Source organism: Osmerus eperlanus, chromosome 3 (genome assembly GCF_963692335.1).
Source record: "Osmerus eperlanus chromosome 3, fOsmEpe2.1, whole genome shotgun sequence".
Classification (NCBI taxonomy): domain Eukaryota; kingdom Metazoa; phylum Chordata; class Actinopteri; order Osmeriformes; family Osmeridae; genus Osmerus; species Osmerus eperlanus.
In genome coordinates, this window is record NC_085020.1 from 10,049,317 (window position 1) to 10,076,761 (window position 27,445).

The 27,445-nt window shown below is 41.3% G+C and overlaps 1 protein-coding gene across 3 annotated transcripts; it reads left to right on the forward strand.

Moving 5' to 3' along the window:
* Positions 1-11,452: 11,452 nt before the first annotated feature.
* Positions 11,453-27,309, forward strand: ankrd10b (ankyrin repeat domain 10b). 3 transcript variants are annotated; one of them, XM_062457125.1, is made up of 6 exons: positions 11,453-11,773; positions 13,382-13,534; positions 14,727-14,818; positions 23,108-23,376; positions 24,204-24,317; positions 26,563-27,309. In XM_062457125.1, the coding sequence occupies exons 1-6, from the start codon at positions 11,570-11,572 to the stop codon at positions 26,754-26,756; spliced, it is 1,026 nt and encodes a 341-aa protein (XP_062313109.1). In that variant the 5' UTR covers positions 11,453-11,569; the 3' UTR covers positions 26,757-27,309. The 3 variants fall into 3 exon arrangements, with proteins under 3 accessions (XP_062313109.1, XP_062313111.1, XP_062313110.1); XM_062457127.1 differs by having other exon boundaries at positions 11,454-11,773; positions 26,566-27,309; XM_062457126.1 differs by lacking the exon at positions 26,563-27,309 and having other exon boundaries at positions 11,458-11,773; positions 24,204-25,668.
* Positions 27,310-27,445: the final 136 nt, after the last annotated feature.

Here is a 27,445-nt window from a genome sequence, read left to right on the forward strand (position 1 = left end):
GTATTCAGGGTCTTCTGAGATAGAAAAGAGAGGGCGGGGGGGAGAGAGAGAGAGAGAGAGAGAGAGAGAGAGAGAGAGAGAAAGAAAGAGAGAGAGAAAGAAAGAGAGAGAGAGAGAAAGGCCCTCAGGAAATACGTCTGCATGCGTCATACCACAGAAGAGTCAATTTTCCCGGAGGTAAGGCTCAGGAGAGACCAGAGCAAAACGGAGAGGGGGACATAAACACAATGAGAAGTGATTGGTAAGGAAGTACTTAAGTACTTAGTTTTAGGAAATGGGACAGGGACATGGTTGTGGGAGGAGGAGGACAGGGAAGAAGAGATATGAAGAGAGACAGAGCAGAAGGGTGGAAAGAGCGGGTAACAAGAGGGGGAAGGAGAGAGAAGAAAGAAAGAGGTGAAGAGAGAAAGGGAAGAGAGTCGAGTCGGTATCCTGTATGTGATGTCATTCTCTCTAAATCTTGTACCGAGCATACAAATACATGCAAACACACACACACACACACACACACACACACATAAACACAAACACATACTGGGACACTTCACGGTAAAGGATTTGCAGATTGTAATGCTCATGGTGAAAACAATGTGACACATACGACAGCGGGACTGGAAGGAGACCGGAGAAACCAACGCACCAATCAGAGTCCTTCATGGCTGAGTGACAGAGGAGAGAGTCCAGGACGACCGACATTCACAAACACGGGGAAGATACTTGTTTGCCAAATGAAGGGAAAAGGCAAAGTAACAATATGGAAAGGTGTTATAGGATATTGTAGAGACGTCTGTGTGACGTGGATCCTATTGGTGTTTGGGGAAATGGAGCATCACACTGATTTGAGTGGGCCCAGCTCTTTTACACACCTTCTAACAGCAGGCCATTGTACTTGTGCATCTTGAACATCAGAACATTTTCTTCCAGCTTGTTGACGCTGTAGGGTTGTGGGATGCACACCCACACACACACACACAGAAATACAGAGACACACACACCCTCACTGCCACTCGTTGGTGCCAGTGAGGAGAGTGTGCATGCCAGACATATGCACCGAGTTAGAAGACGTCACTGGGAGAGAAGCAGGGAGCTGGGTGACGCACAGAACTGCTCATTCTTTTACCTGGTCTCTGTGTGTGTGTGTGTGTGCGCATGCGTGTTTATGTGACACTGCATCACTGTTTGGTTTGGTTCCTGGAGATAAGCAGAGACCGAGGGGGAAAGGAAAGCACATCCCTCTCTCCCACAGACCCTTCCTCCTACCCCTCCCTTCACTCCACCACGTATACGTATCTCTATTCCTCCTCTCCTCTCCTCTTCCCTCCTCCTGTCCTCTCCTCTCCTTCGCCCCGTCTACCGCCTCAATGAAATGTGCGCGTGCATCTGTGAAAGCGTTGCCGCAGGAGCTGGTTCAGGCGGTCATCCAGTCAGACGTCCAGCTCCAGATGGAAAATCCTGATGTTGGTATGCCAGCAGCCTCTCCCCCACGCGTGGCTTGACAGAGCTGGCGCCCTCAGCCTCCGCTGGGTGTAATTAGTGGGGGCCGCTCTGCTGGAGGGGCTGCAGAGTGGGTAATGATAGATCAGGTGAGGGGGTAAGGTGGTTAAGGTAGGTCTGCCTCCCGGTTGGACACCAGGTATAAATATCCCCTCCTCCCTCACAAGCGATCAGTCATTCTTCAAATGATCTTGAGATCAAAACGTAGGCCCCTCCTACTTCCTTGTTTCATACACTGCTTCATAAGTTCTTCCTGGAAGGCTGACACCCTCGCTTTGCTTCTCTTTTCTCTGCTGATTTCCTTTGTACTCTTAGAGTGCATTTCTGTTGTTCTGTCTCTAATGATTGAGATGCAATTCTCTTTCCCCCCCTCCTCTCTCTCTCTCTCTCTCTCTCTCTCTCTCTCTCTCTCTCTCTCTCTCTCTCTCTCTCTCTCTCTCTCTCTCTCTCTCACCGCCTTTCTTTCTCTCTGGCTCTTTGTCTCTCTGGCTCTTTATCTCTCTCTCTTCTGGTGAAACTGGTCCAGAAACTATATGGGAAGTGATGTCACCAACTTGCGTCAGGGACTCCAGATACCTCAACGGGGCCTTGAATTGTATATAATCGAAATTCGCTCAGTGTGTGTGTTTGAGTGCAAGTCTCACAATTCCAAACTTGAGAAACTTTCAGTTCCTCCTGGTAGGATAGATTCGACAAGTGACTGGCTAGTAGAAATGACTGCATTCTCATCAGGGCTGTGGATCCCCTGACGAGAGGAGAGGTTGTGGAGGGCATTAGCTGGCTAGGGCTGCAGAGGCTGTGATCACACAAGCAAACTGAGCAGTTATATTCCATTTGCGTCAGACAGCAGTTGTGTTAAGCCGCCCTCCCCCACCCTGGCGCTGTGTGTGAGTGTGCGTGTTAGTGAGTGTGTTTGTGTGTGTTCACTTTATGTGTGTAATGAGAGAATGATGTATTTGCATTGTCCAGCGTATGAAGAATTAAGGGTGTATGATTATGAGATGGGTGCACTTGGTCATAGTCATCTTAACATATGGAAAACACACACACGCACACGCGCACACACACACACCACACACACTCACCTGTATAAAGTCTATATAATCCACGTGATGTGATCTGCTTTAGTCCTGCGTCATTTTTAGTGCCTGTGTGTGTTTGCAGTGATCATGACAGGTGTGGAATCAATGGGTCTAAGACAAGCTTATGGGCCTAAGTATGATATCTGTGTGTGTGTGTGTCTATGTCAGGGGTCTGAAAATTGCTAATCTGTCCCCACACGTTTTATGAAGAAAATAAGCAACAGCCAGATCCTCACTTATTAAAAACAGCTGTCCCACCCACATTTAAAAACAAGCGCCCCCGTCCCCTGATAAAGTAGTTATTTTTCCTTGAAAAGAAAGGAAATACAGTATAAAGAGAGAGGGAGGAGGGGATCGTCTCTGATGTCAAAGGCTCCACAAGGTGTGTGTGTGTGTGTGTTTGAGTGTGTGTAAGTAGTGGAGGTTGAGCCCTATTTTAAGCTGGAGCTCACAAAGGCAGCTGCAGTAAGCAGCGCTTATTATACTGTCAGACAGTCTGTGTATGTGTGTGTGTACATGCGTGTGTCTGTGCGTGAGAGAGTGCGTACTGTCTGTGTGGGTGTGCACATTGTATTTGCACCCGTGTGTGTGTTTGTATTTGTATAAATGTGTGTGCGCATGCGTGGGTTGGTATTTATCATGTCGCCTGAGACATTTGTAGCAGGAATAAAGCACATATGACACATTCCTGCACAGTTACTGTACGTGACAGCCTTCATCCAGAACCCTAACCGAGCTTATTTTTTCTGACAGGCCACAATTACAGATGACATCGGATCCCACTGAGACAAATCACGACTTCAGTTACACAACTCTGTAGTCTAATGTTTCTCATTACCAAACTCTCTGCCTGCATACATTCATTCCCTCTCATTTCTTTGGGTTCATACCTCCCAGATGATCACATGACCCTCTTATCTTAAGTGTCTATGTCTTAACATGTTGCCGTGGTGGGGGATGGGGATATGCAGTCAGGGTGCATGTGATTCGTGGAACAGAGAGTGAGAGAGAAAAAGGTGGTGCATTGGATTTGTACCCTGGTATGTCCCAGGTTAGTGAGATTTGGGGGCTCTGCTCCACGAGGAAACAATTCACTTCTCTGACATACAGCAATTAGAATGTGCCCAAAGCAGTGTTGTCCCTTCACTGAAGCATACAGTTCAATGTTTTGTTGATTTGGTACTTCCCAGTTAGATTATACAAGCCATTCTACATGACCTTGTATATATACACTGGAGGGCAAAAGTTTGGAAGAAGAAATAAATGGATACTTGTATTCAACAAAGTGGCATGCTACTGAACACAATGTACAGTCAGGACATTAATAATGTGAAAAGTATTTTACAGGTAGTATTTTGTTTTTTGAACTTCTTAAACATCCACACGTAGCAAAGACAGCTTTGCAGATCCTTGGCATTCAAGCTGTCAGTTTGTCCAGACACTCGGGTGACATTTCACTCAACACTTCTTCTACTGCTTGCCTTATGTGGTTGGCTTGCTGAACACTTCTCACGCGGTAGTTGATCCCACAAAAGCTCATCGGGGTTACTTTGGCCATTCTAACCTTTCTTTTAGTTTTTCAGCTTCAAAAACTGCTTTTTCTTTGAAATTCTTCCCATAAGGCCTGCACCGCTGACTCTTCTCTCTACTGTTGTACATGAAACTGATGGTGATCAGGCAGAATTCAATGAAGTTGTCACCTAAAGACATGGCAGGCATCTATTTCTCCAACCCGAGACATTGATGTACTTTTCTTTTTGTTTAGTTGTAAATCTGGGCCTGCGAAATCTCTTTCTGTTCTTGTAAGAGCCAGCTTTCCTTTGTCTTTGAAGACTGTACCTTTGTATGAAATATTCAGTTTTTTGGCAATTTCAAGCATTGTATAGCCTTCATTCCTCAAAATGATGATTGTTTCAACAGAAATATATTATTTATTTTTAGCCATTTTTTTCCACAATATTGTAAATCTACTGAAAACTTTGTACGCTTTTTGCACTGTTTTAAGAGAGAGAGAGAGAGAGAGAGAGAGAGAGAGAGAGGGACAGAGAGCAAGAAGTGGTGTCGAGAAGGAGCACGCTGCTCTTAATCATCCTCTCCACGTGACAGAGGCAGAGCTACAGCTGTGCTAGCGTCAGAGCTCCCCCGATGCCACCTCCCGAGCTCAGGAGCAATACCCAGCCCCCCTCTCTCCCTAAACCCAGCCATACTGCCTACTCCTTGGGATCACTGCTAGCCATGGCCCTGCTGCTGCCCCGTCAGGCATCATGGACACACATAAACACTGAGAGGATTTCTCTTATCCACACAGCCAGCAAGGTTAATGCACTTAGCCTTAAGGCACACTTGATCCTACCACCCACAACTACACATGTCACACACACACATAAACACACACACACTTTCATTCATGTAAGTGTGTGAGTTATGTCTCTTATGACAGACTGCACGGATCACAAGGCTAGTGAAGACCTTTTAGTGTGTGTGTGCGTGTGTAAATGTTTGATCATTTTGAACATAGAAAGTGGGAAAGCGAGAGAGAGAGAGAGAGAACAAGAGGAGGAGGAGGAGAAGAATAACTCCCATGCCCCAGTGGGGCGATAGACGTCAGGATCTGCGGGGCCGAGATAAGCTCGACAAACAGACAGCGGAGAGGAGGGAGAGGAAAGACAGCACAGCAATGTGACGGGACGGCATCACGCACTGCTCTGCTTACGCGCAGGCAGAGGAGCCTGTCATCGTGTTAGAGGGTTATGTGATCTTTGAGTTTTAACCTTTGACCTTCATAGCCAAGAATAGGAGGAGACAGAGGCATATGATGTGTGTCTGCCTGTACGCATGTGTCTGAGTGTGTGTACGTGTTCCCTTCGTGTACTTCATATGTGTGTTCTATGTTCCAGTCTGGGTATTTATAAATACGGCTATGTCGCCAATGTGCTCTAAGACATTACAGCACAGTGTTTCAAGACAAGAAGAAAATAAGCAATGACATTTGCAAAAGACAAGCCACCCAAGCAAACCAGGAGTTGCTCAGTCTTAGGTTCCTGGCTCAACCCTGTCTGTTGAGTCAAACCTCCCTCTGTCTACCAATCCCTTCGTAACCCCCCCGCCCCCCTCACACACACACGCACACACAACTCATGTGCGTGAGTAGCTGATGGCTTTGCGTCATCCTCCTTTCATCAGGGAGGGAGTAGACCCAGAGAGAGGCAAGGTGTGTGTGTGTGTGTGTGTGTGTGTTGAGATTAAGCAAACACACACACTTCTTTGTTGCCCTGAACAGTAATCTGTTTCTGCCATATTTACAGTGTCATTTTTTTAAATATATAAGGTTAAGAAAAAAAATGTCATTATCACACACACTAATCTATATTTTTCGTGCAATGGCAGTAAAGTAGGATAATGAGGTAGGTGGGACATTCAAGCACCTCGTGGAGCAGAGGAGAAAGGGGAGAAGAGGGAATGTGAACGTACAGTTAATACGGCCCAGGGTCAGGTGGGATGTTGACACGGTCCAATAACCTACTAGACCATTCCAGAGTGGCGGTCTAGTCAAGGTCAGAGATGAGGACAGGGACTCATTATCTTACGTCAGACAGCACATCGACTCTGATCGAACCACTCTGTCAGCACGCGGTACACTATCCAGTGCCAAGCAGGAATGTTAAATACAATACCTAAATAAAGGAGATGTGTCAACAAAGGATCTTTCTTGCCAACAGAGCTTGTTGGGTTAACATAGTAAATACTAAGATCTAACAGGCGTGCTCTACTGCCACATTGTGTGCTATCCTGATCCTACGGATCTTCTTGGGAATTCCCCAGGTTTAATCCCTTGGTATCCACACCTTCTATATAAATACAGATAGGTTTTCCAACAAAAAAAACCCACATGACCTCAGAAAAGAAAGAGAGAAAGCAGTTTAGGTCTAAACAAATGTACTTTAAGACCATAAAGGTTTTGGCCTGTCTGTTGGATATTTCCTCACATTTTTGACCTGTATTGTAGTACTGACGCAGAATACATTAGCCATCCCCCCCCCCCCCCCACACACACACACACACTGACAGTTAAGGATTAAACCTGTTTCCAGAGCGGAGCTGTCAATATAAAATCAATTCCAATAAAAGAGAAAAGGAAAATATCATAAACCATTTCAAAGTAGTCATTTAGCACCATCATGACCATCTTAAAAAAGCAGACAGTACATCGAATGAGGCAAAAAGCATTTAAAGAGTATTCCAAGTGAAGTTGATGATGTCATCAGCATGGCCTATCAGTTCTCCCGGGTGTGTGTGAGCATCTCTCTCTCGGTATTTAGTACCGTAGAGTACTCATCGAGTAGCATCAATGTTTAGAACTGTTCATTGGGTGTGCTCAAAAGCCTTCGGTGAGAGCACAACCTTTGTTCTCTCACATATATATTATTATTATTCTTTTTGCCCCCCTAAAACTCAGTCAATATTTGGCCTACATAGACAACCTAGGTGTCAAAAGTTTCGTCTTGGTAGCGATTGAGTTGCTTCTATTGGGATTTACGTTCCGTTGCATGGTTCAGGCTCAAGTTACGTTTTTGTGGCGAAAAGTGAAGCTAACGGTGGCTAATTTGCTAGCCAGTCACTGGCGTTACTAACGTCACTACATCACTAACGTCACGAAAACACGCGTGACTACCTTTGGCAGAACATTCGTTTCGCATCTGTTAACTTGGGGGATAGCTAGGCTAACTATAGCTTTACTGCAAGGCAGCTGCAGAAACGCCACAAGCAAAGAGGCCAGGGTGATAACTATTTACTCATTTTACTTTGTGATGTGAAACACAATTGTGAAATGTAATGTACAATATTAGCTGATATTATTAAGGAAGTAGGCCCACATCTACTTTCGGAAACGGTAGTCTACTATTTCACTGAGGCATTAGCATGACATTAACCTCTGTTACCCGGGCAACACATACTACAGTGGTCTATGATGCATCTGTTTTCAATCATTAAAATAAACATTCCTCACAAATACATCTTCGTTGTAGGATTTATTATGACATTACATTACAAGTAAACGATTTGTTGGTGAAATTATCATTACCTGTGGTTTCAAACCAGTGTTGCTCACTGCAACACTGTAGCCTACGCGAGACACAATACAAAAACATCTACACAGGTGTTTAGGAAGTCAAACGGCGACAGAACATGTTTGGCACTCCCCTTACTTAAATCAAAAGTCTTTCAATAGGTGAAACTATCTGACTACTAACCTGAACTTCATTGCCACAGCCTAAACTTTGTCAATCTGTTCATGAAAATAATTAATTTCAGCCTAAACCGTACAACGGAACGTTGAATCGAATTCAACCAACGCAATCGCTACCAAGACGAACACAGCAGTAGTCTAGTACTGTACTGTAGTAGTAGAATTTACCGGGGCAGCTTCTCCACACAGGGCTATATCGCATTTTGCGTTGTTACTGACAATGATCGCTACCAGTGAGCTTTTTATGAATGAGCGATTTTCCACTAAATAAATGTCAAGCTTATTTACGTTTTTGGGGGCATATTTTCAGTTAGCAGATGGTACTGTTTGACGTCGTAGAATAATCTTCAAAGGGGGTTCTTTATTAATGAATGAATGCAATATGAGTAGGCTAAATGCCTTAAAATATCACGAGAAGGGAAAAACTTAAAAGGACGTTTACGTCATAGAGATTAGGTCAATTTTTACACCGGTCTGCCAAATTTATTCGTTTTGATTCAACGATGAGGATGCCTTTTGCAGGGGAAATGAGAAGATCTATTTCATTCTACACTTCACTCGTATTTTCAGTTGTAAATGAGCAGCAAAAAAAAAAATGCTTTTAAATCTATGTAATCTTTATAAATAATAAGTAGGCCCTATGCATTTGTATATAAAATATACAGACCCCTGTGCAACCGACGCAAGCAAGCACACCCTACAATTTCCCCAGAAATTGTACCCTCTCTAGTTCCCTTAGTTGTCTGAATAAGAAGGGCAGATACTGTCTACAAGAACAGGTCAGCTCTGTTAAGGATGTCCCATTGGGCTACACAGACAACCCAGATGCCTTATCTTGCATTCATACATTTCCTTGTTTAAGTGTCTTGGAATGGGCAATTGGCAATCGCAACTGAACACATTTATTTGAAGAAACAGAGCCCTCTACTGCAATGAAAGGTGGGGAGAAAGAGCGAGAGAGAATACAATAGAGAGAGGAAGTCATGGAAAGTGAAGAGTGTTTGTTAGAATTGAGTCAGATGCTAACAAAACAGTCAAGCTGTTAGTGCTGCTGTTAGTACACATCTAGTAACACCACCTCAGGTATACTCACCTCATCTGCTCGTATGAGACGAGGGGACCATGAGGATGGAATAGAGAGAAGGAAAGAGAATATTTACAGGTTCTAGAACTAGGAAAAAGAAGTTACTATCCTAGGCAATAGGTTTTCTGGTAGAATGTTCATTTTCAAATTCATTCAAGTCAATTTGAATTACTGCTGTTTTATTGTAAATGTTCCCCCAAAAATGATTTGCTACTTCAAATAACCATGCTCTGGAGGTCATGACCCCCTCCTAATATAGCCAGTCTGACGCACTCCAAGAGCCTTCATTAACATTCCTCACATTCTCATCCCATTCTCACCAGACGAATCCTCCCTGCAGTGTCATGAGGAGCACGATTATGATCATATAATGATTGTGTTGTGTTTGTACATCATTATCAATATGTATTAGTATAATATATATACTATCTGTTATCATTTTTCTTTTCTTTTTTACATATTTTGTAATTGCTTTGAGATGGCTCATCAGTGTCAGTATGGCAATTCTGAATCAAAACAATTTTACTGGTTTGCATTATGTGTAAATGGTGGATAAACAGCAGTCTCTCCACCTTCTTTCTGTGTTTATAGAACAATAACTTATATCGGTCTCTGGGTCGTTGGTGTTCTCACACTCTTATCATACCTGTATATGCAACGACATACACGCACACAGTTCCTAACTAAAATGTTAACATTTTATTTATTTATCTTATCACAGAGTGTAGTCTAGTTGTCAACGAAATGAGATTCTGAATGTTAAGCATTCTGTGGCACAATTCTGATCTGGAGAACATGGAGGTCCTATTCTGTACTGGATGACTGCGTCCTGATACTTACAGTATACCACCGTACTATTTAGTCAGAGACCTACTGTATTTAGAATGCAAGAAAAATATTGTGTAATTCTACATCTGGTAGCATTTTGCAGTGTGCGACCATGCTTTTCTGGCTATCTGACCCTTTGCGCAGTGGAAGGGGTGTAGCGTCAACCGCGGATTCAATAGTGGACAGCGGACATAAACAAACCTGTCTGCGCCAGTTCAAGGCGCTGCTATGACTATTTGCCCCAATTGTATGCATACTGCATGCAACAGTAAGTACTTCATGACGGCAGCTGCAGTAGGCTACCTACTAAAAGTAACAGTGCGATTCGGCAGTATGCGCAGCCGAACCTCTAATCGACGTGATTGGATGTTCCACACAGCTGCTGACGATCCATGCATGTTGGTGATTAGGGCAGGAAGAAAAGGTTGTGTTTAGATCATGGGTTTAGATCCTATGTAAGGACCCAGCTTTTACAGTCTGGTTTCAACAGACAATAGCTCCCTCTAGTGGAGAATTATGGTGCTTTACAATGAGTACAGGAGTGTGTACTGTACGCAAAAACAAGGGTATAGGATTTCGATTTAAATACCAGTAGCTAGCTTCATTAAAACCAATATTCCATGATTGATTGTGTATGTCTGGGCATAACTCTCCAAGGTCTCTACCATAATGTGGAGGTTCTCACAGTCTCAGTAGTGTAAGAAAGTGTGGGAGTTGAACGCTGAAACTGTACACTTTCCTTGGCCTCTTCACCGTGTCCATGAATACTGTACACTCATGGAAAATGAGTGTACTTTGTATTATGTAAAGCTGTTATAAGGACGCCTGCCTCAAACTATTACCTTATTGAGTCTACGTAGCCTCCAATACCTTGAATGTTATGAGAAGTTGTGACGTTTACATTTAAAAAACGTGCAGTATATGGACATTTTTTTACTTTTCATTTGAAAATTAAACATTTGAAGAGGAAATGAACGATATGCAGCACACACCAGTAACCCGTAGTACGGTACAAGTTTCAGGACGGCTAACGTTTCTGTTGTTAGCAATGCTCTCTAGTGGACAAAATGGGCATTACAGCAAGACAAAACGGCAACCGAAACATTTTTCAGCCTTTACTCTACGCTAGCAAGTAGTTGCTCGATAATCTACTTTTTCAGATTACCTTGAGCTAGGCGCTCTCCATAAGTGCACAACTGAAGCATGTCGACATATTTAGGTCATTAATTAAGGGGTAGCCTACTGTTGATGGAGACTTGTTAGATTTACCAGGAACTCTCATATTACACTTTCAAATGGGTTGAACAGGAAGCTCGCTGAACTCCTTTCTGGTTGCCAGGTTTGTGAGCATGCTCTCCAACAGACGGAACAATATTCACCATTAACTCGTTTTGCAGCCCCAAATCTGCCCATACTGTGCATAACATTTTTGTTGTGTTTTGCAGCAGGGGTTTGGAGCTGGGTTTAATTTGAAATCGTGTCATAGTTTAAGAATGATTGCCCAATAACAGAACAATAATTCTGTAAATCAATGTTTGGACATCATGTACACTTCACGTGTTGGAACGTGATGTGAAGTCACATTGCTTTCTTTAAGCAATGTGACTAGTTGTTTTAGTTGAATTGCCTAATTTGAATTAAGAGTCCTCTGTGTAGGGCTACAATTGTCGGAAGGTTTGGGGGGATATTTGATTTGATACTTGGCAACCCCGCTTTTAATAGTGCCTTGAGCTCGTAGAAATTATCTGCCTGAGCCACATTGATTGAGAACAAAGGATTCGTTCGTTGATTCTTCTTTCAATTCCTTGATGCATTTTGTCGTTTAAAACTTGCATGATAATGTCCGTCGGCACCGAGTCAGGATTCTCAAGTGAAGAGGTGTTAAACGTTCGTTTCCCTCTCCATCGCGCGTGTAGGGATGGAGATGTCGGTGCGTTGTGCTCGCTCCTCCAGTGCGTTAGCAACCCGGCCGACCTGGCTGTAGAAGACTCGTTTTACGGCTGGACTCCCATACACTGGGCGGCTCACTTTGGAAAGGTAACGTAACAGTAGTTTCGCTATATAAAGTATATTCTGTCTGTCATTATTACCAGATATCTCCTATCTAATCTTTTTTGAAACTGCTAATATTTCGATCAATACGATTTTTTCCCGAAATTCAAGATTTAGTGTAGTAAAGTCAAATTGCACAAAACAAGATATGTACACTACCAGTAATGTACAGTATTGGCAACTGAATGATAAATCGAACTAATCCGCTCTCCTATACATGTTCTTTGTTCATTAAATATAACTTATTAAGAAGCCTACATTCTCGGTTTGTAAGAAAAAAGATGTCGTTGCTGTCATGCTTAAAATGAATATTTACTTCTTGAAAGGAAGCTGTTATATCAATAGTTTGTACTGCAAGGCAAACTGCGACGCGCCCAACGGTTATTTATAAAGACAGTTGTTTATAAAGACCGGGAACCCGCCTTTTCTCCATGTTTTAGCACAGGTAGACGTCGGCCTTTCTGTGCCGTTAATTTACCATTCACAAAGGGCGAAAGGAGATCATTTACCTCATCTACTTTTTATTCTCATAGGCTTAATACTGTTAAGTACACATACTGGATACAAATTATACAGTTTAGTACTGTCGAAATGTATCACCTGCAGAAACTTGTCCATTCTTCATTTAATTGAATTAATTTGGAGAGCACAAATTCCTCTCTTTCTGATATAGGCTACTCAAAGTCAGTCAAAGTGAACTTTATTGTCAATCAGAACATGCAACAAGTAATTACACAGACGATTGAAATTGCGTTTCCCCATACTCCAAATGTGCATAATACAACATTTGACATAATAGTGCAAACAGAAACAGAAATCAACAGGTTAAAAAACAACATATACGATAAACATATAGGAGTAAAGTGCAAAGTCTGAATAGCAGCATGGATACTATGTTATTTAGCATATGAAGTGCATAGTGCAGACATTGAGCTTACAGAGTTAAAAAAATAAATAATAATTTTGCAGTCAGTTGGTCCTTAGTGGCTGTATGTGGCGCAGGAGCACCTGTTCATGAGATTTTCTTGTGTGTTGAGTAGTGTAATGGCCTTGTTGAGTAGTCTAATGGCCTGCTGATGTTAGATGCAGCCAGGCTAGAAGTTGTTGCCTCGGTTTGTGTTCAGTTGTAGCTTGATTATTAACCAGGGACGAACGTGCCTACTCGGCTAGCAGATACGATCAGCTTAAGGAGTAGATATTTTTTTCAAACGTAAATGAGTGTTGCGGTATCCCTCTTTCTGTCCTATTTCTTGAAGAATAATTCCTTTCTCTTTTTAAAATAAAAGTGTTTCCTACTCTGTGTATGTCTGTTGATGTTATGGCCCTGGGTCAGGTGACATGCTCTGTGATTTTATTGACTGTATTGACAAAGGAGGAAGTACCGGGTGATAAATAGCTTCTGCAGGCTTGGTATCACAATGTAAAGTTTAACAGCTATTACTGAAGCTTTAAGGTGTGGTTTTAACTGTCAGGTAGAAATGTGTCATACGGTCTAGGCAAAAGGATTGATGCACTGTAACTTAAACTCTCTTTAGTCAACATTCCTTCCCTCCTCCCTTTTTCTCTGTGTCTCTCTCTCTCTCTCTCCGTCAGTTGGACTGTGTGATGCGTCTTGTCCAGGTGGGCTGTGGCGTTAACTCTGTGACCTCCAGGTTTGCCCAGACGCCCACCCACATTGCTGCGTTTGGTGGTCACCCTGAGTGCCTGCTGTGGCTGTTGCAAGTTGGCGCAGACATCAACAGACAGGTAGGTCTCACTACCAGACTGTATAGCCGCACAGTCATGCTCAGACACAGTAGCGGGACGGCTGTAATGGAAGTGGATGAGCAGCCGCTGTGAACGTCTTAAGCACAGACTGATCCAATCAGAGGGATGGTTCTGGCTTTGGCCTGACCTCTGACTCCTGCGAGCCAGGCTGGTTACTTCTGCTCACAGCTTACATACAGAAAACATGAAATACCACAATACTGTATGTAGGCTTTTAGTATTTTACCCTCTCCCATGCAGGGGAAAGACTGGAGAGAGAAGACTGGTGCAAATCCGTCAAACCTCATAGAGGAGTCAGACGAACAGCATCTCTGAAGCACCATCTCTCATTGTTTAGATACATACTCTGAGGTCATATCGTCTGAAAACGCCCCGGACCCGCTCACTCCCACACCACATTTTACGCTCTCTTACTGCACATGGCAGAGAAGTCAGATTAGTAGGTCGGGATTACATAACTCCTCTTCTGTCTGGTTATTGTTCTTATGTCACCGTTTATCATTCTACAATGGTTCCATCCTCTTTGTTTATCATCAGTAAAACAGATACCCAGTATAGGCATGGTATTTACGAATCCAGTACACGTTCACCCTTTCAGATTTTTTACCGGTTCCCCTTTTATCTCTCTGTGGCCTTTCAAACTTTTTGTGTCAGCAGTTATGGCTGGAGGACTGGGCCCTCTCAATTTATCTTTTAAAATCCTTCTCATTCACTCTCTCTTTTCCTTCTGCCACTTTTGTCCTCTGTGTGTGTGTGTGTGTGACAGTGGTGGGTTAAACAGTTCAGCCTCTACACTGGAAATCCACCCTGTGTGCCAGACCTCATCACAGAGGGAAGGAGCCGTAGACGAGAAAAGAGACAGAGGCTGGTGGAAGGGAATGGGAGTAAAGTGGAAGAGGGGGTGGGAGGGTTAGGGTTTATGACTACACTTTGTGTCATTTTTTTAGTGAAGCGCTCCACGCATTACATCACTTTCGCTCTAGGGTCGCTTCAGGTTTCGGCTGTAGTTCCTGTCTGAACAACAGCATTGTGTTGCTTTAACCATCCATCGGTCTTCACTTCTACTTCTCTCTCTCTTCACGCTCTGCTCCCTCTCTACGCCTCTCTCTCTCCCCCTCCCCCTCAACGCCCCGCTCTTGGAACCCCCCCTGCCTTTCCTCTCCTCACCCAGGACTATGTTGGTGAGACGCCTATCCATAAGGCAGCTCGTGCAGGCAGTGTCCCATGTGTCCAGGCTCTACTGGTTCAAGGGGCCACAGCTGAGTAAGTGGTGCTGCAGCACTCCTGTGTCTTCTGAGCTCTCCTCCCATCTCTTTACTGACCCCCTCCTCCTGTCAAAGACTCCAGCAGAGACCAGATGTGGGTCGAAATACTGTTTGAAACCGTTGCCTTAAAACCGTCCTGGACCAGGTGCATGAGGGGGTTTGTTCATTTTGGGTGAAGCTCATTGGTTCAGTTGCACAGGGCACAGATGCACAGGGATTTCGTGCAGTATTTCGACCCAGGTCTGGCAAAGACACAGTTACAGGAGAACTCCAACACCCATAGGCTGCACTGTTTAATCATCACAGGACACATGTTGATATTTAGCTGTTATTATTTGAGCATGTCTGGTATTTCAGAGATGTCATGACCTGAGCCTATTTGAGCCTGTTAATTTAGAAAAATCAATTTTTAATTTAGAAAGGCACATTTGAGTCATTCAGGTTCTGTTTGTCAGTACAGGGTCAAACCCTTACTTTATTTGATAGGGTAAACCTCTAGTTAATGGGTCCTCTATATTAACCGAGGGATCCCTGTATGTTGCTGTACCTCTAAAGCTAAGCCTACTGCTGTAAGGTGACTCCCTACTTCATTAGCAGATGTTTAAAACAGATCAGGGTTGTTTTAACATAAAGTGTCAAATGCCTAGATGGGGTTCTCCTGGAAACACTGCCTGTCTTGATTTGATAAACCATCTTGACTGTTGAATTTCAACTACTTTCCTAGGCTTGTATACTGCATGATCTTTGTAAAGGTCTCTGCTGTCATTCTTTGTTCATGTTCGCTTTGGTAAGTGTCTTATTCCCTTGACTGTGGAAGCTGACCAAATGCACATTCTCTTATCATCTGAAGAAAACTGGGTAACTACAGGTAGGAACTTAATGACTTAAAATTTGTATTTGAATTGGCTGCAGTGCTAAAGAATTCTCCATTTACTTGCTTGAAGACAAACACACACACACATACACACATTCATACAAACACAGATATACCTAATATTCAAAGAAGATTGCATAGCTTGGTGATGGAATGTCTTGAGAACACTTTACATTAAGGCACATTAAAGAACTGGGTAACTACATAGCAATACATATGGTCAAAACATTTTTTACACCAGAATTGATGGTATTAAAGTTGGGATGCTACACTTCTTTTGACAACCTTACAGTTGACATTTGAATAAGGCATGTCTGAACAAATACACCACCTCCAGTGCTAATTCCTTAGTTCCAGGAAGTAGACAGATGGTTTACGTGAGGTGAACATGTGCAACCACACAGACATGCCTCCCACTTGATATGTACATATCTCCTCATGCTAGTCTATTCTCTATATTACACCCAATATGTTGTGAGATGAGTAACAGATTATCTGAAGCATTCAGAACCCCTCCTTCTGAACCTGTTTCCCAAGGAAATGTGAAAAGTCAACTAGAGTATGAAAGAGATATTGCTTCTGTAACAACAGGTTAATCACTAATGTGAAAACTTTCCATAAATCCAAGATCAGTTTGCCTATGTTTGCCAACCCCTCCCTTTGCACACACTCAAGTAGCAATATTTTACAAAGCCTCTTTTGGACATTCTAAACAAATATGTATTTTTACATACTACACAGATGTCACTAAAAGCTCTGGCACTGCTAATCTTACATCTCCATTCAAGTAAAGGGGAACAGTTTCTCTTCAGACAAGAACAAAATATTCATATTCTTCAGAGGGTATATCTGCTGTGTCTCATTTCCAATGTAGATGAACTGTACAGGGAGCTTAGGGCGGTCTACTATCAGTAAAGCCCACTCGCTAACATAACCTCAGGGCCATAGTAGAGTGTGCAGACTTTGGGTTGCACCATTAGAGCCTTACTTGCCGTTTTCAAGCGAAAGTGACCCATTGTAGACAACCAATGCACCAATTTGTGTTGGAGAATTCCCGGTGTAAACCAATTCCACACAGAAGAAAATTCTCATTCTATCCATCTATCTTGGATGTCCTCTTATCAAATAGTGTATGCTTCTTTGAGCTAGCTAGTCTTTTGTCCTTCTATTATATTGTCTATGTTTTACAAAGTTAACTATCTTCAATGTCCTTTTAGATCCAAGACAACCAGCAGATATACCCTCCCAGCGTTAGGTCTGACAGAATTCTGAACCCACATCTGAAGCTCAACACCACCAAGGTTGATATGCCATGAAAGTAGTCTACTTTAATCTCCCAGTATCATACAGGCTACTTTTCAGAATGATTGCATCTAGTTTAGGAGGTAAACAAGATCTGTTACTTTTGAACGTCTCACTACCAGATAATTTCACATCAAATGTTGACGGTGTATTCCCGACATGGTACTGTATGTGAGGGTAAATGCATGGATAGCTTTTTTTATCTGCAAACCAACTCGAATGACTACTTACAGTTTTAATCTCTTTAATACTTATTTTAGCACAGTTTACACTTCTAAAAGATTGTCTTTTACTGAGTTTAACACAGGTGAATCAGGCTAGGTTTAGCTTTTACCGTCTCCCTTGCATCTGTAAAGTGTATGGAATAAGGTATTGCTGCTTTGTGTAACAAGTATGGTTACAGTAAGCTTGTAAACTCAGGTTGGGTTTAAAAGTATTCATTTTCATGGCATATCAAAACCCTTTTCTGTTGAAGTCAGATACAATGGCAACAATTCACTGGAAGGATTAAATGTGCATTTGGTCATCAACTGCAGAATACTTTTGATTGTCTTTACCTCATGTTTTCCCCCCACAGCTCAGATATGTTACTGATAGTGAATGACATGTTTTCTTTGTCAGGCACCTCAGCTTTACTGTAGAGACAGATGGGGAGATTCCAAGAATAACTAGAAATGAGGAAGAGGCTCATGACAATCAAACAAACATTTTTGGGGTTGTTGCTGTAAATCAAATTCAAAATATACCCAATCAAAGCCATTGAAACTCTGTATTTTTGTTGATATGGTCTCTGACTAGTCTCTGTTCTGAAAGCTTCCATCAAGGGGTATAAATATATTAGCCTACCCAAAGCTAATTGCGAAATTAGGCTCTGAATTTGTCTCCTAAAATAGTCGTAATATCAGTATTGTAAATGTGATGTAGACAGTTTGATAAAAACTGCTTAGTCTTGAAATATGACTCACCTTGTCTTGAAATATGACCTTTAACTGAGAAAGGTGAGAAAAGACGCACGTGGGTGTAATAATTGCATAAGGGAGTAAGTGTTTAGTGCTTATAACCAATCAATTGTCCAACCGTTCAAATGCAGGGTTGTGTGCTAAAAGATGTGAGTAGGCTAACTATGCAGATATGTAAGACAACCTAAATTCAGGAGGCTGAGATGGAAGTTTGCCAATGTAGAGATCCCCGATTGGAAAGGTATTTTAATACAGCCAAATATTCTTTCTATTACAACTTGGGACGTTGACAGAATTGATTAAATGCAAATAGTCTCAGAGGGGGACTATAATTATGGCATTATGAGCCAGGTCTTGAACCATCAGTTTCCTATCAGTGACTCGTCCAGAGCTTCACTCTGATTAGTTACGATATTTGTAATATAAAATAATCCTGTGCTGAGCCAAGGTAATGCAGTTGACATGAGTGAGTTAATCTCTTGTGTTGCAAACAACCTTCATGCAATGGAAGCCCTTGCAATTTAAATGGCACATTATATGGCTGATCGATGGCCTTTATTCGAATTGTGGTTTTGGAAATCTATCATAATAGTCTAAAAGAGGTACGTATGTTGGAAGGAGGAGCAGCACTGATCTAAGGCCTTGCTCCCCCTCCAGACACGTGCTCCCGACACCCGAAACGTTTGACCACAACTTTGTGGTACTTTTTGCGGAATCTATGCAAACGCACATTAGGTAGGATGAAAAATATCAAATTCTCGGGAGTGTTAGTAATTTGACAGCTGCAATTGACTAAATTGGCAAGTATATGGTGCTAATGTACTTTTTACTGGGTCAAGATCAAAGATATAGATCAGATCAAATCCTTAGGATACATTTTTATGTTAATAAAAAAGGGATTATATTAAAAATTATTTCCAAATCAGCCATGCATTTTCACAAACTAAGGTACTATCAAATGGGTACAGCAACTTTCATAGCTTTAAACTAAGAGTTATTAAAACATCTACATTGACTTTGATAATTGTTTGTTTTATTGTCACGAGCCTCAAGTAGCATGATCCAGTAGTTTTTCTAAAGTGGGAAAGATCAGGGAGAAGATGCAGCACGGACAGTAGGTAGAGGAGGGCACAGAAAAGGGTTCAGTGTAGAGCAGTGTTCAGACTGGCACAAAGATTGCCAGACCTAGTTTACTGTTTCATGCCTTATAATATTGTTTTTGTTACAATGGTTCTTAACTGTCATTAACCTAGAGAAAGTTTTTTGCTACGTATAAAATATAACTGTTTGATTTTAAATGTGAGCTGCAATACTAACCTTTTACTATGATGAGACTTGTTTGAATTACCTAATCTCCTGTCACCTTTTCCCTTATGAGAGTGACAATACGATAAGCATAAACTGCAGACAGAACTCTTCTTTTTTTGTACTGTTAACAAACAAGCACCACAAACGTATACGTCTCAATGTTTTGCAGCCATTGAATTTGAAATGACTTTTTTCAAGTAACCCTTGAAAAGGGGGGAGAATAGCCACTGCAGAGTCTGGCCCGTTCCTGGGATAGCCGTACTGTTGTGCCATTGAGTGTTCTCACTATCGCTTCCTATCTTCACACTGGCAAACTGTTGAGGTATTTCTTGCGGTGATTGGTTTTAATGATAGGCAATTATGATAATGAATTGAAGTAAATAATGTTATAATTTTAGATATGTCTAGACCTGCATGCTTTGCTTATTTATTATTATTTATGATTGTTTAGACTTCTTGTATTAGTTTTTTAGTTGTTCCTATAATACGAACTATAGGAGGTGTCAGTGAGGGAAGGGTTAATGACATTAGAAACAGGCTAGATGTTGGCTAGAATGGTCTTGGGTTCTGTCTCCTGTGGGTTAGTAGGCCAGACAGGCAAGAAAGTGGTGGCGACCTTAGAACATAAAAAGCAAAGCATTCCAAAGCTTCATAAAGACAAATCAATGCTTCCTTTATATTTATGTCATGAACAAGTCAAATTATGCCAAGTATGTTGTTTTCATACCCAAAGGTATTCATGCCCAGATGATGGGTCTCACTAACCAATGTAAAGAAATTATGTAGTGCAAAAACCACTCATGAATATTTTCGTGAGTGGTATAGAGATTGCTAGATTTGGACACTTAGGAACTGAGTGAATTTCCCACCACTCTTAAATGTGGAATTTTATTGGCTCGTACACTGAGCTGGGTGTTCAGTGTGGTCTGGGAACGCCCCAGACAAGTGACTGCTGTCACTAGTCCTCTAGGGGAAACTTGAAAGTTGAGAATCTATACATAATTGACCAACATTTAGAAAACAGAAAAATTTAATAAGGCCTATGCTACATATGCGTAAACAGATGTTCCTAGTGCATATTCAAAGCATCTAAAAAAGACTTGAGTTCTCAAAATAGAGCAGTTACCATAAAAAGTAGTAAGAAGAAGGAACCTTTCCCACCCCGGTTACCCGCAATGTGAAGTCCTAGATAGCAACATTTTATTTAAAGTGATTTTAGTATGTACCTAATGTAAATTAGTCTGATTACAGACTACATTGTATAGAGCCACACAACTTGGACATTTAAAGAACAACTTGGACATTTACAACCTTGATGTTGTAGGTAACTTTGAGATGTACAGACTGATCTTGCAAGTCACATTTATCAAAATATGTCCATGGGGGGTAGTATTTATTTTAACAACATAATGTTACATATTTTATTTAATATTAAATATGTCACACAACAACATTTATAATTTGTTCCCAATAGTCATTTCAAATTGTCACACTGTATGCCAACATATTATTAAAAAAACAATAACAAAATAATAAAATGTTACTGTTCCTAAAGTAAGGCACCTCTTTCTCCAACAGTAAGCATCTTTACTCATAACTAGTGAGACCCTTACATCTGACAACATCCATATTCACACTAAATTCAGCATTACTTGGAAGCATTCATTTTTCTTGAAGTTGCAAAATATGGGGTGGGGGGGCTTTGATATGTTTGCAAGTTGATGTGTTTTTTGTTTTGATTCAGAATATTAATATATGCACATTGTGTTTTCTTTGTTGTTTGATTCTGTGTACTGCTATTTAGGTAGGGATTCAAAGAAAGCATAATCAATGAATGAGTTGACAGTATTCTGTTATTTTAGCTATATCTAATCACATTGAAACGATTGAATTCATGTATGGACAGGATGTCACTGGGTTGATCCATTAAATGGTTGCTAACGCTCATCTTTTGTTTTAAACATTTACAACATACACCATCAACATAGTACAATTCTTTTTTTATATATATATATATATATAAACTTTAGAATTTATTTTTCATGCTTGCATGATACAGTTTAGATAACTAAGTGTTTTGATGGAAGTATAAACCCTCGTGTATGGGCCAGAGGGCTTCTCTTCCTCACAAGAGTTTGGTTGTTTCCTTTCAACTCATTTGCAGCATAACTCACAGACTTGGGCTTTGCTTACTCTGAATATTTTCCCCACATCTCCTGGAGATGGAGTGAAGCAGATCCCTCACAGCCGTCCTCTGTACTACATCCAAATAAGGGAATGTTCTTTGCCTTAGGTAGTACATGCCAGGCAACATATCCCAGTGAGCTTTATAGTGGTTCCGACCCATTTACACCTTTGTATTCTGATTGTTTGTGATAGAAAGACTAATTTATTATGTATATTTGAATAGACACTAATCATTGTCTAAAATCATTGTCAAATGTTGTCCAATAACCTCAAGTATTGGCTAGTTTAAAAATGTAACAATCCATCAAGTTTTTTTTTCTGACCGAAGTGGACACCCAGTGACATTCTATTTTTATGTGATTGCTTTTTAAACAAATGACATCACACAGCCTTAATGATGTGGTAAAAAAACGAGCAGCCTTGCTGTTGACTCATTCATTATTTCTTACAGTAGGACAACAAGTAAACTGCAGCATCAGGACATGATGGGGTTGACTGTGTTGGTAGCATTGTGTTGTGATAACCAACACTGTCCAGAGACAACAGGTCCTGTTGAACCGGCATAGATTTATGTGCCCAGTGCTTATTCTTGTGAAATTACATTGTTAAACTTTGGCCCTGTTCAGCTATGTCTTCCAAGAGCGGCACTGTGTGACTATTCCTTCACACACAAGAAAGGTCCTCCACAATGGTTCTGCTGTTCATTGAATATCTCCCCCAACTCTTACAGCCTTGCTGTTCTACTCTACTTTGCTTTTCGTCTCTCTTTTCTCGACCGTCTTCTTCATTCCACTTTGACATATCCGGAATCTGTATTTCCTGGAGGACTTCCTTGAATTCAGCTCCAGAGTATGCAAGGAGCCACTTTTAAGTTATCATTTGAAATACCAACCACAAAGACTTTCCTTCAGGCTGATCGGATCACCAACTTTTCCCAAATCTCATTCCATTATACATACATAGTAATAGTTCATGTTAACCTTTATCTTAGCAGGTGAACTTGGTAGCCAAGACATACACTTCACACACTCATATTAGGTACGCCATCCCAAATGCTTTCTGTTGAAAGACTTGCCACGGTCTACTTCCTGGATCACTGGGTGTTGCCCGAGTGCCATTTTGCTTGAGTATTCCATGCGACTTCCTTGTGACTTCCTGATTCCAATTCCAGTATCTTTAATGTCAGAACACTGACTTGAAGTCTTTGTGATGCTTATTGACCTTCTGGATATCAACTGGTCAGCTTCAGTAAAGGGACATCTTTTGAAGACTGAACATCAGTCAAGCAAATGCTTGGAATATGGTTTCCTATCCTGGCAATACTAACAAGTGTGCCCGCAGTCAGCTGACTCCATCATGTCCTTCTGTAACAGTTCTTTCATATAATTTGATTAAAACAATGTTTTATGACTTAGTATTTTCGTTTCTAAATCGATTTAAGACAATTGATCCCCAAGGATCAGTCATCATATCTTCCTCAAGGTGACGAAGATGTGAGAGGATAGGCTAGCACAGGCAGCTAGGGACTGTGCGTGTGTGTGTGTGTGTGTACGTGTGTCTGTACATAAGCAAATGGTAACGTGTGAGTGTTTTTGTGTGTCTTGCATCTGACAGTGGCATTGTCAGGGTCTCTAATGCTCTGCTCTCCTGTTACCAGTATGAGAAATGCCAGTGGGTTGACGGCCGCAGACCTGGCCCATGCCCAGGGTTTCGGGGACTGTGCCGAGATCCTTTCTAATGCCCAGAACCTACAACTGAACCAGGCGCAGACCAACAGGTTCTGCTTGAATGGTGGTGCCACTGGCCAAAACGGAGGCCCCTCCCTCCCAATCATCCAGGGTCGGAGCCTCCTTAATGGGGCGCCTAATCGAAAACGTTCATTTGATAGCATGGAAGCCAATCAAATCAAGAAGGCGAGAACTGACGGTAGTGTTATTTATTAACAATTTTTTTTGTGATGACCTTGTATATTATATCTTATTATACCAAGGTTTTAAGAATCCTGCTTAGGAGAACAGGCGTAATGTCCTGGATGTGCTAACCCATTGTCCAACTATTTACTATTGACCTCACCCTATTAGCATTACAACAGAGTGTACTGTATCTGAGGAACTATGGGGGCAGGATGGTCAGTCTAGCCTTGGCTGCAAGCCAGTTTTTGGGGCCTCATTGGTACGGCCGACTGCAAACTCTGGACTGGAGTCCCAATAGTGTATCAAGAGGAAGTTGAAAATGATCCATGACTTATTGTAGTTCTGGATCATGTACATGCTGAATTTGCTTGTACATTATTTCATTTTAACATACTCCTGTCTGACCTATAACGTCTGGTGTACCTACTGTAAACCCTTAAAGTGACAGTTCACCAAATTTGGCAACTCACACCAAAACAATCTAGAAGGATAAATAGCTCTACAGATATTTTAGATTTGGCTGAACTGTCCATCAACAGACTTGGTCAGCAGCGTGTACCACAAACAGGAACCAGATCATCATCATCATGATTATGACAGATATTGGATTAGTCTCTCAGACACAAACAAAGATGATTTTATTGTGATGCACTTTCACTGGAGAGTCTTAGATCAAGCTTAATCTCTGTCTGAGAATTCAATTCTGACTTACATAGTTGAGGGTTTTCTCAGATCCACAGCTCTATCAGAGGTTTTCTCTCAGAAACCCAGCCCATTTAAGCCAGGGTGATATGATACCTCAGCTTCTCTGACCCCGACTATGTTTCTGCTGGTCCCCAGGTCTGGGCCTGCCACAGGGGGTACTGAATGGAAACGGGTCGTCCTGCAGCACTGGGGCTGACCTGATGGAGGGCATGCAGGAGGAGTTGTCACCTGCGGAGGTCTGGTGTTCAGGTGGGCCAGGACCATTTACATTTGGGCTGAGTGGCTGGGATCCTGCACTTAACCAAGGTCCGTTGGATCAACCTGGTCAGAACCCGGGGGGTGAGGAGGTGGGGAACCATGCCCCAAAGGAGCTGGAGATCATCACCGTGACGACCATGCAGATCCCCTGTCGCTGCACCAACTCCTATGCCTACCTGTAGAGACCTGTGGCGTGTGTGTGCATGCACATGTGTGCGTGTATTTGTGTGTTTGCTTACGCCGACTGCTTTTGTTTCCATTTTCTTTTCCTCGGATCGCACTGTTTTCCCTGGGCTGACATGTTTGGCGTGTGTGACGTGTATGAAGGGGACCGCGGACCAATTGTTGTCCTCGAGGTTGATTTGTAATTACATTTCGTGGCAGTGTCCCATTTATGTCACAAAGGTGTAGTCTGATTCTGAATCATTCGCAAAATTATCGTACGATCATTAGATCATACCCATGAGATTACTGGGTTCAAACCTTTTAATGAATCTGAAAGGGTGAGTTTTGTTTTGCACACTTATCCTGCTCCAGCCCTAGATGCACATAGTAACCAAATGACTGTTGTGGGATGATCTGCATTCCATCAGCTCCGGGCTGTACACTGGGACAATGTGCTGAGATAAGCCTTGATAGCTTTAGGGTGCAGTGAGACCAGTGACTAATCAGAGCCTTCACTGGTGTTCCACAGTGCACCATCTAATACCTATAGATGGTAGAGATGTCCAGTGATTTCTGGAAAATACTGGACTCACTGTCTGGTAATTATTTCAGTATAGCCCGTCTCCTGATTAGATGGGGTGAGACCATAAAATGGTTTATAATTGAAAGTGACCGTGAAATGTGCTTTCTCAGTAAGTTGGGAGTTAAATGTGTATTTTCTATATTATGTTTTGTTTTTAGAGGATCTGTTTTGAAATGTTTAGCCTAGCCTTAGCCTACATAAAAAAATCTGTTGTAATACTGTTTTTGTATCTGTTTTTGTCAGAGAATTTTTGCCAAAGCATATCTTTACGTATTAAGTTCTGAATGTATTAAGTATAGATACCTGTGCAGCTTTTCTGTATTAGCTTTTAGGTGAATCTGGGGTGCTGCTTAGCTAGCCTGGGACGTTTGGTATTTTGGTCCTAGGAAACTCTTAAGATGTTATGTTTAACTTGCTCTCGTTGTACTCACAATATATGTTACCTCTTTTTAAAATATTTTTCAGCTCATAGGGATTTATAGATTTTAACAGGCAGAATAATAATTGATACAAATTTGATACATACTCCTGATGCTTACTAGTACTAGTTTTGTTTTATGTAATCTCATTAAATGTCCAATCATCTGAACAACATGATGGTGGTGGTTATGATTTTGTACTTGTCTTTTGATGTGAAGTTTAGTCTTTGGGATTCTCTGCAAAGATTAGTAGTTTATTGCCCTCTAGTGTTTGTCTGAGATCGTTTGACTATCGTTATAACAACCAGAGTGGTGCAAGGAAGTAATAGTAGTTCAACATGACATTGTTTTAAACAGCATCATTTTGGAGGACTGACAGTCAAAGGCTTGATATATAAACAATAAGCATTGATTCAAATTATAACACTCTTAAGAATAAGAACATACAAAAGGAATATATATATATCATCTATATATATCATATATATATCATCTATAAAATAGCTAATTTGATCAAATTAGAATTCTATCTTTGTGACCATGGCATGGAGCTATAGATCTATGGGGAAATGTGAATAGTTGGTGTTGTCAAAAGAAACTTAAACAGAAAATACTAAATTGATTAAACCTTTCACAAATATAAATTAATCACATTACCATGTGATTATCCATCATGCCAATGCCTTTCCATAATATTATGTAGGAAATAGGAACAAAATATATTCTATAATGACAAATCATAATGAGGTTGTCAGATAAAGAGTGCTTGTCTGCCTGTGGCTTGTGACGCATAACCACCTATTGAGAACTTTGGATTCTCATCGTGGTGTGATGGAAGTAGGCTAGTGTGTTGACAAAGTGCATTACCCACTGTGACAAAATTATAAAAGATCTGTAGAACCTGTAAATACAACCGATAGATTTGATTACGTTTTGAAGCAGATACATGTGTTAAAAAAGTTCATCACAAAATTCATCACAACCATTGCTTTTATGGTCTGCTTTGTTTTACATTATTTATAGTTAAATTCCTGCTGATTCTCACCAGTTGTCTAATCTCCTCTGGCAGCAGGTATGGGAGTGGGTATCCCTTCCAATAGTCACCGTCTGACCCATCACCTCGGCTACAGGCATACAACAACTGAGACTGTAGTGGCCGATGGCAACGCAGTCAGCCAGGTGGAGCACCAGACATCAGTGAAGATGGAGCAACAGTACGACCATGCCCTATACAGCACCTTGATGCTCTACCATGGCTCCTAACCTTGACCCTTGGTTTATTTGAATGCCTGCATGTCACTAAGCTCATTTTAAGCAAGCACTTGTATGCCTTAAACTTAAAGCTTGTTCTGAGTTTAGGTTAAAAACCATTGTTGGAGAGGCATGTTTTACTTTACAAGAGGAACAGCCTACATTCATTTTGTAATTACAAATTATTTTTATTATGTGACTAATTTGTGATTAAAATACCATTGTGGAAAGGGAATCAAGAAAATGTGTTCCCTTGGATTGTTAATATCGTATTCAATTGATATTTTCCCATTGTGTGTTTGTGAAATTGTTTTAAAGAGTTTTTATAGAGATATGTTATTTTTCTTGGTAAACTTGTTATCTCCATCTTTGATAGTTTGACATAGAGTTGTACATTGTTGTGCAGTAAATGGACATTATGGATAGAATTTATGGATCAGAATTATTATCGTTGATTACTAACATGCTTCTGTCACCCTGGTGAGAAGTACAATTATTGTCAAAACTCATTGTATGTGATTATTCTGAATATTAATAAAACTATGAATATATCCAATTGTTGTTCTGAATATGAGGTTAAACTACATGCCTCTAGTTTGAGTTTTTAGCAAGTTTTATTGTTGCCTTATTTCATAACCGTGAACTTCTGAACTGTGTTCACAGACCACACAAACAACTGCAATATGGAGAGTGGGGGGTCT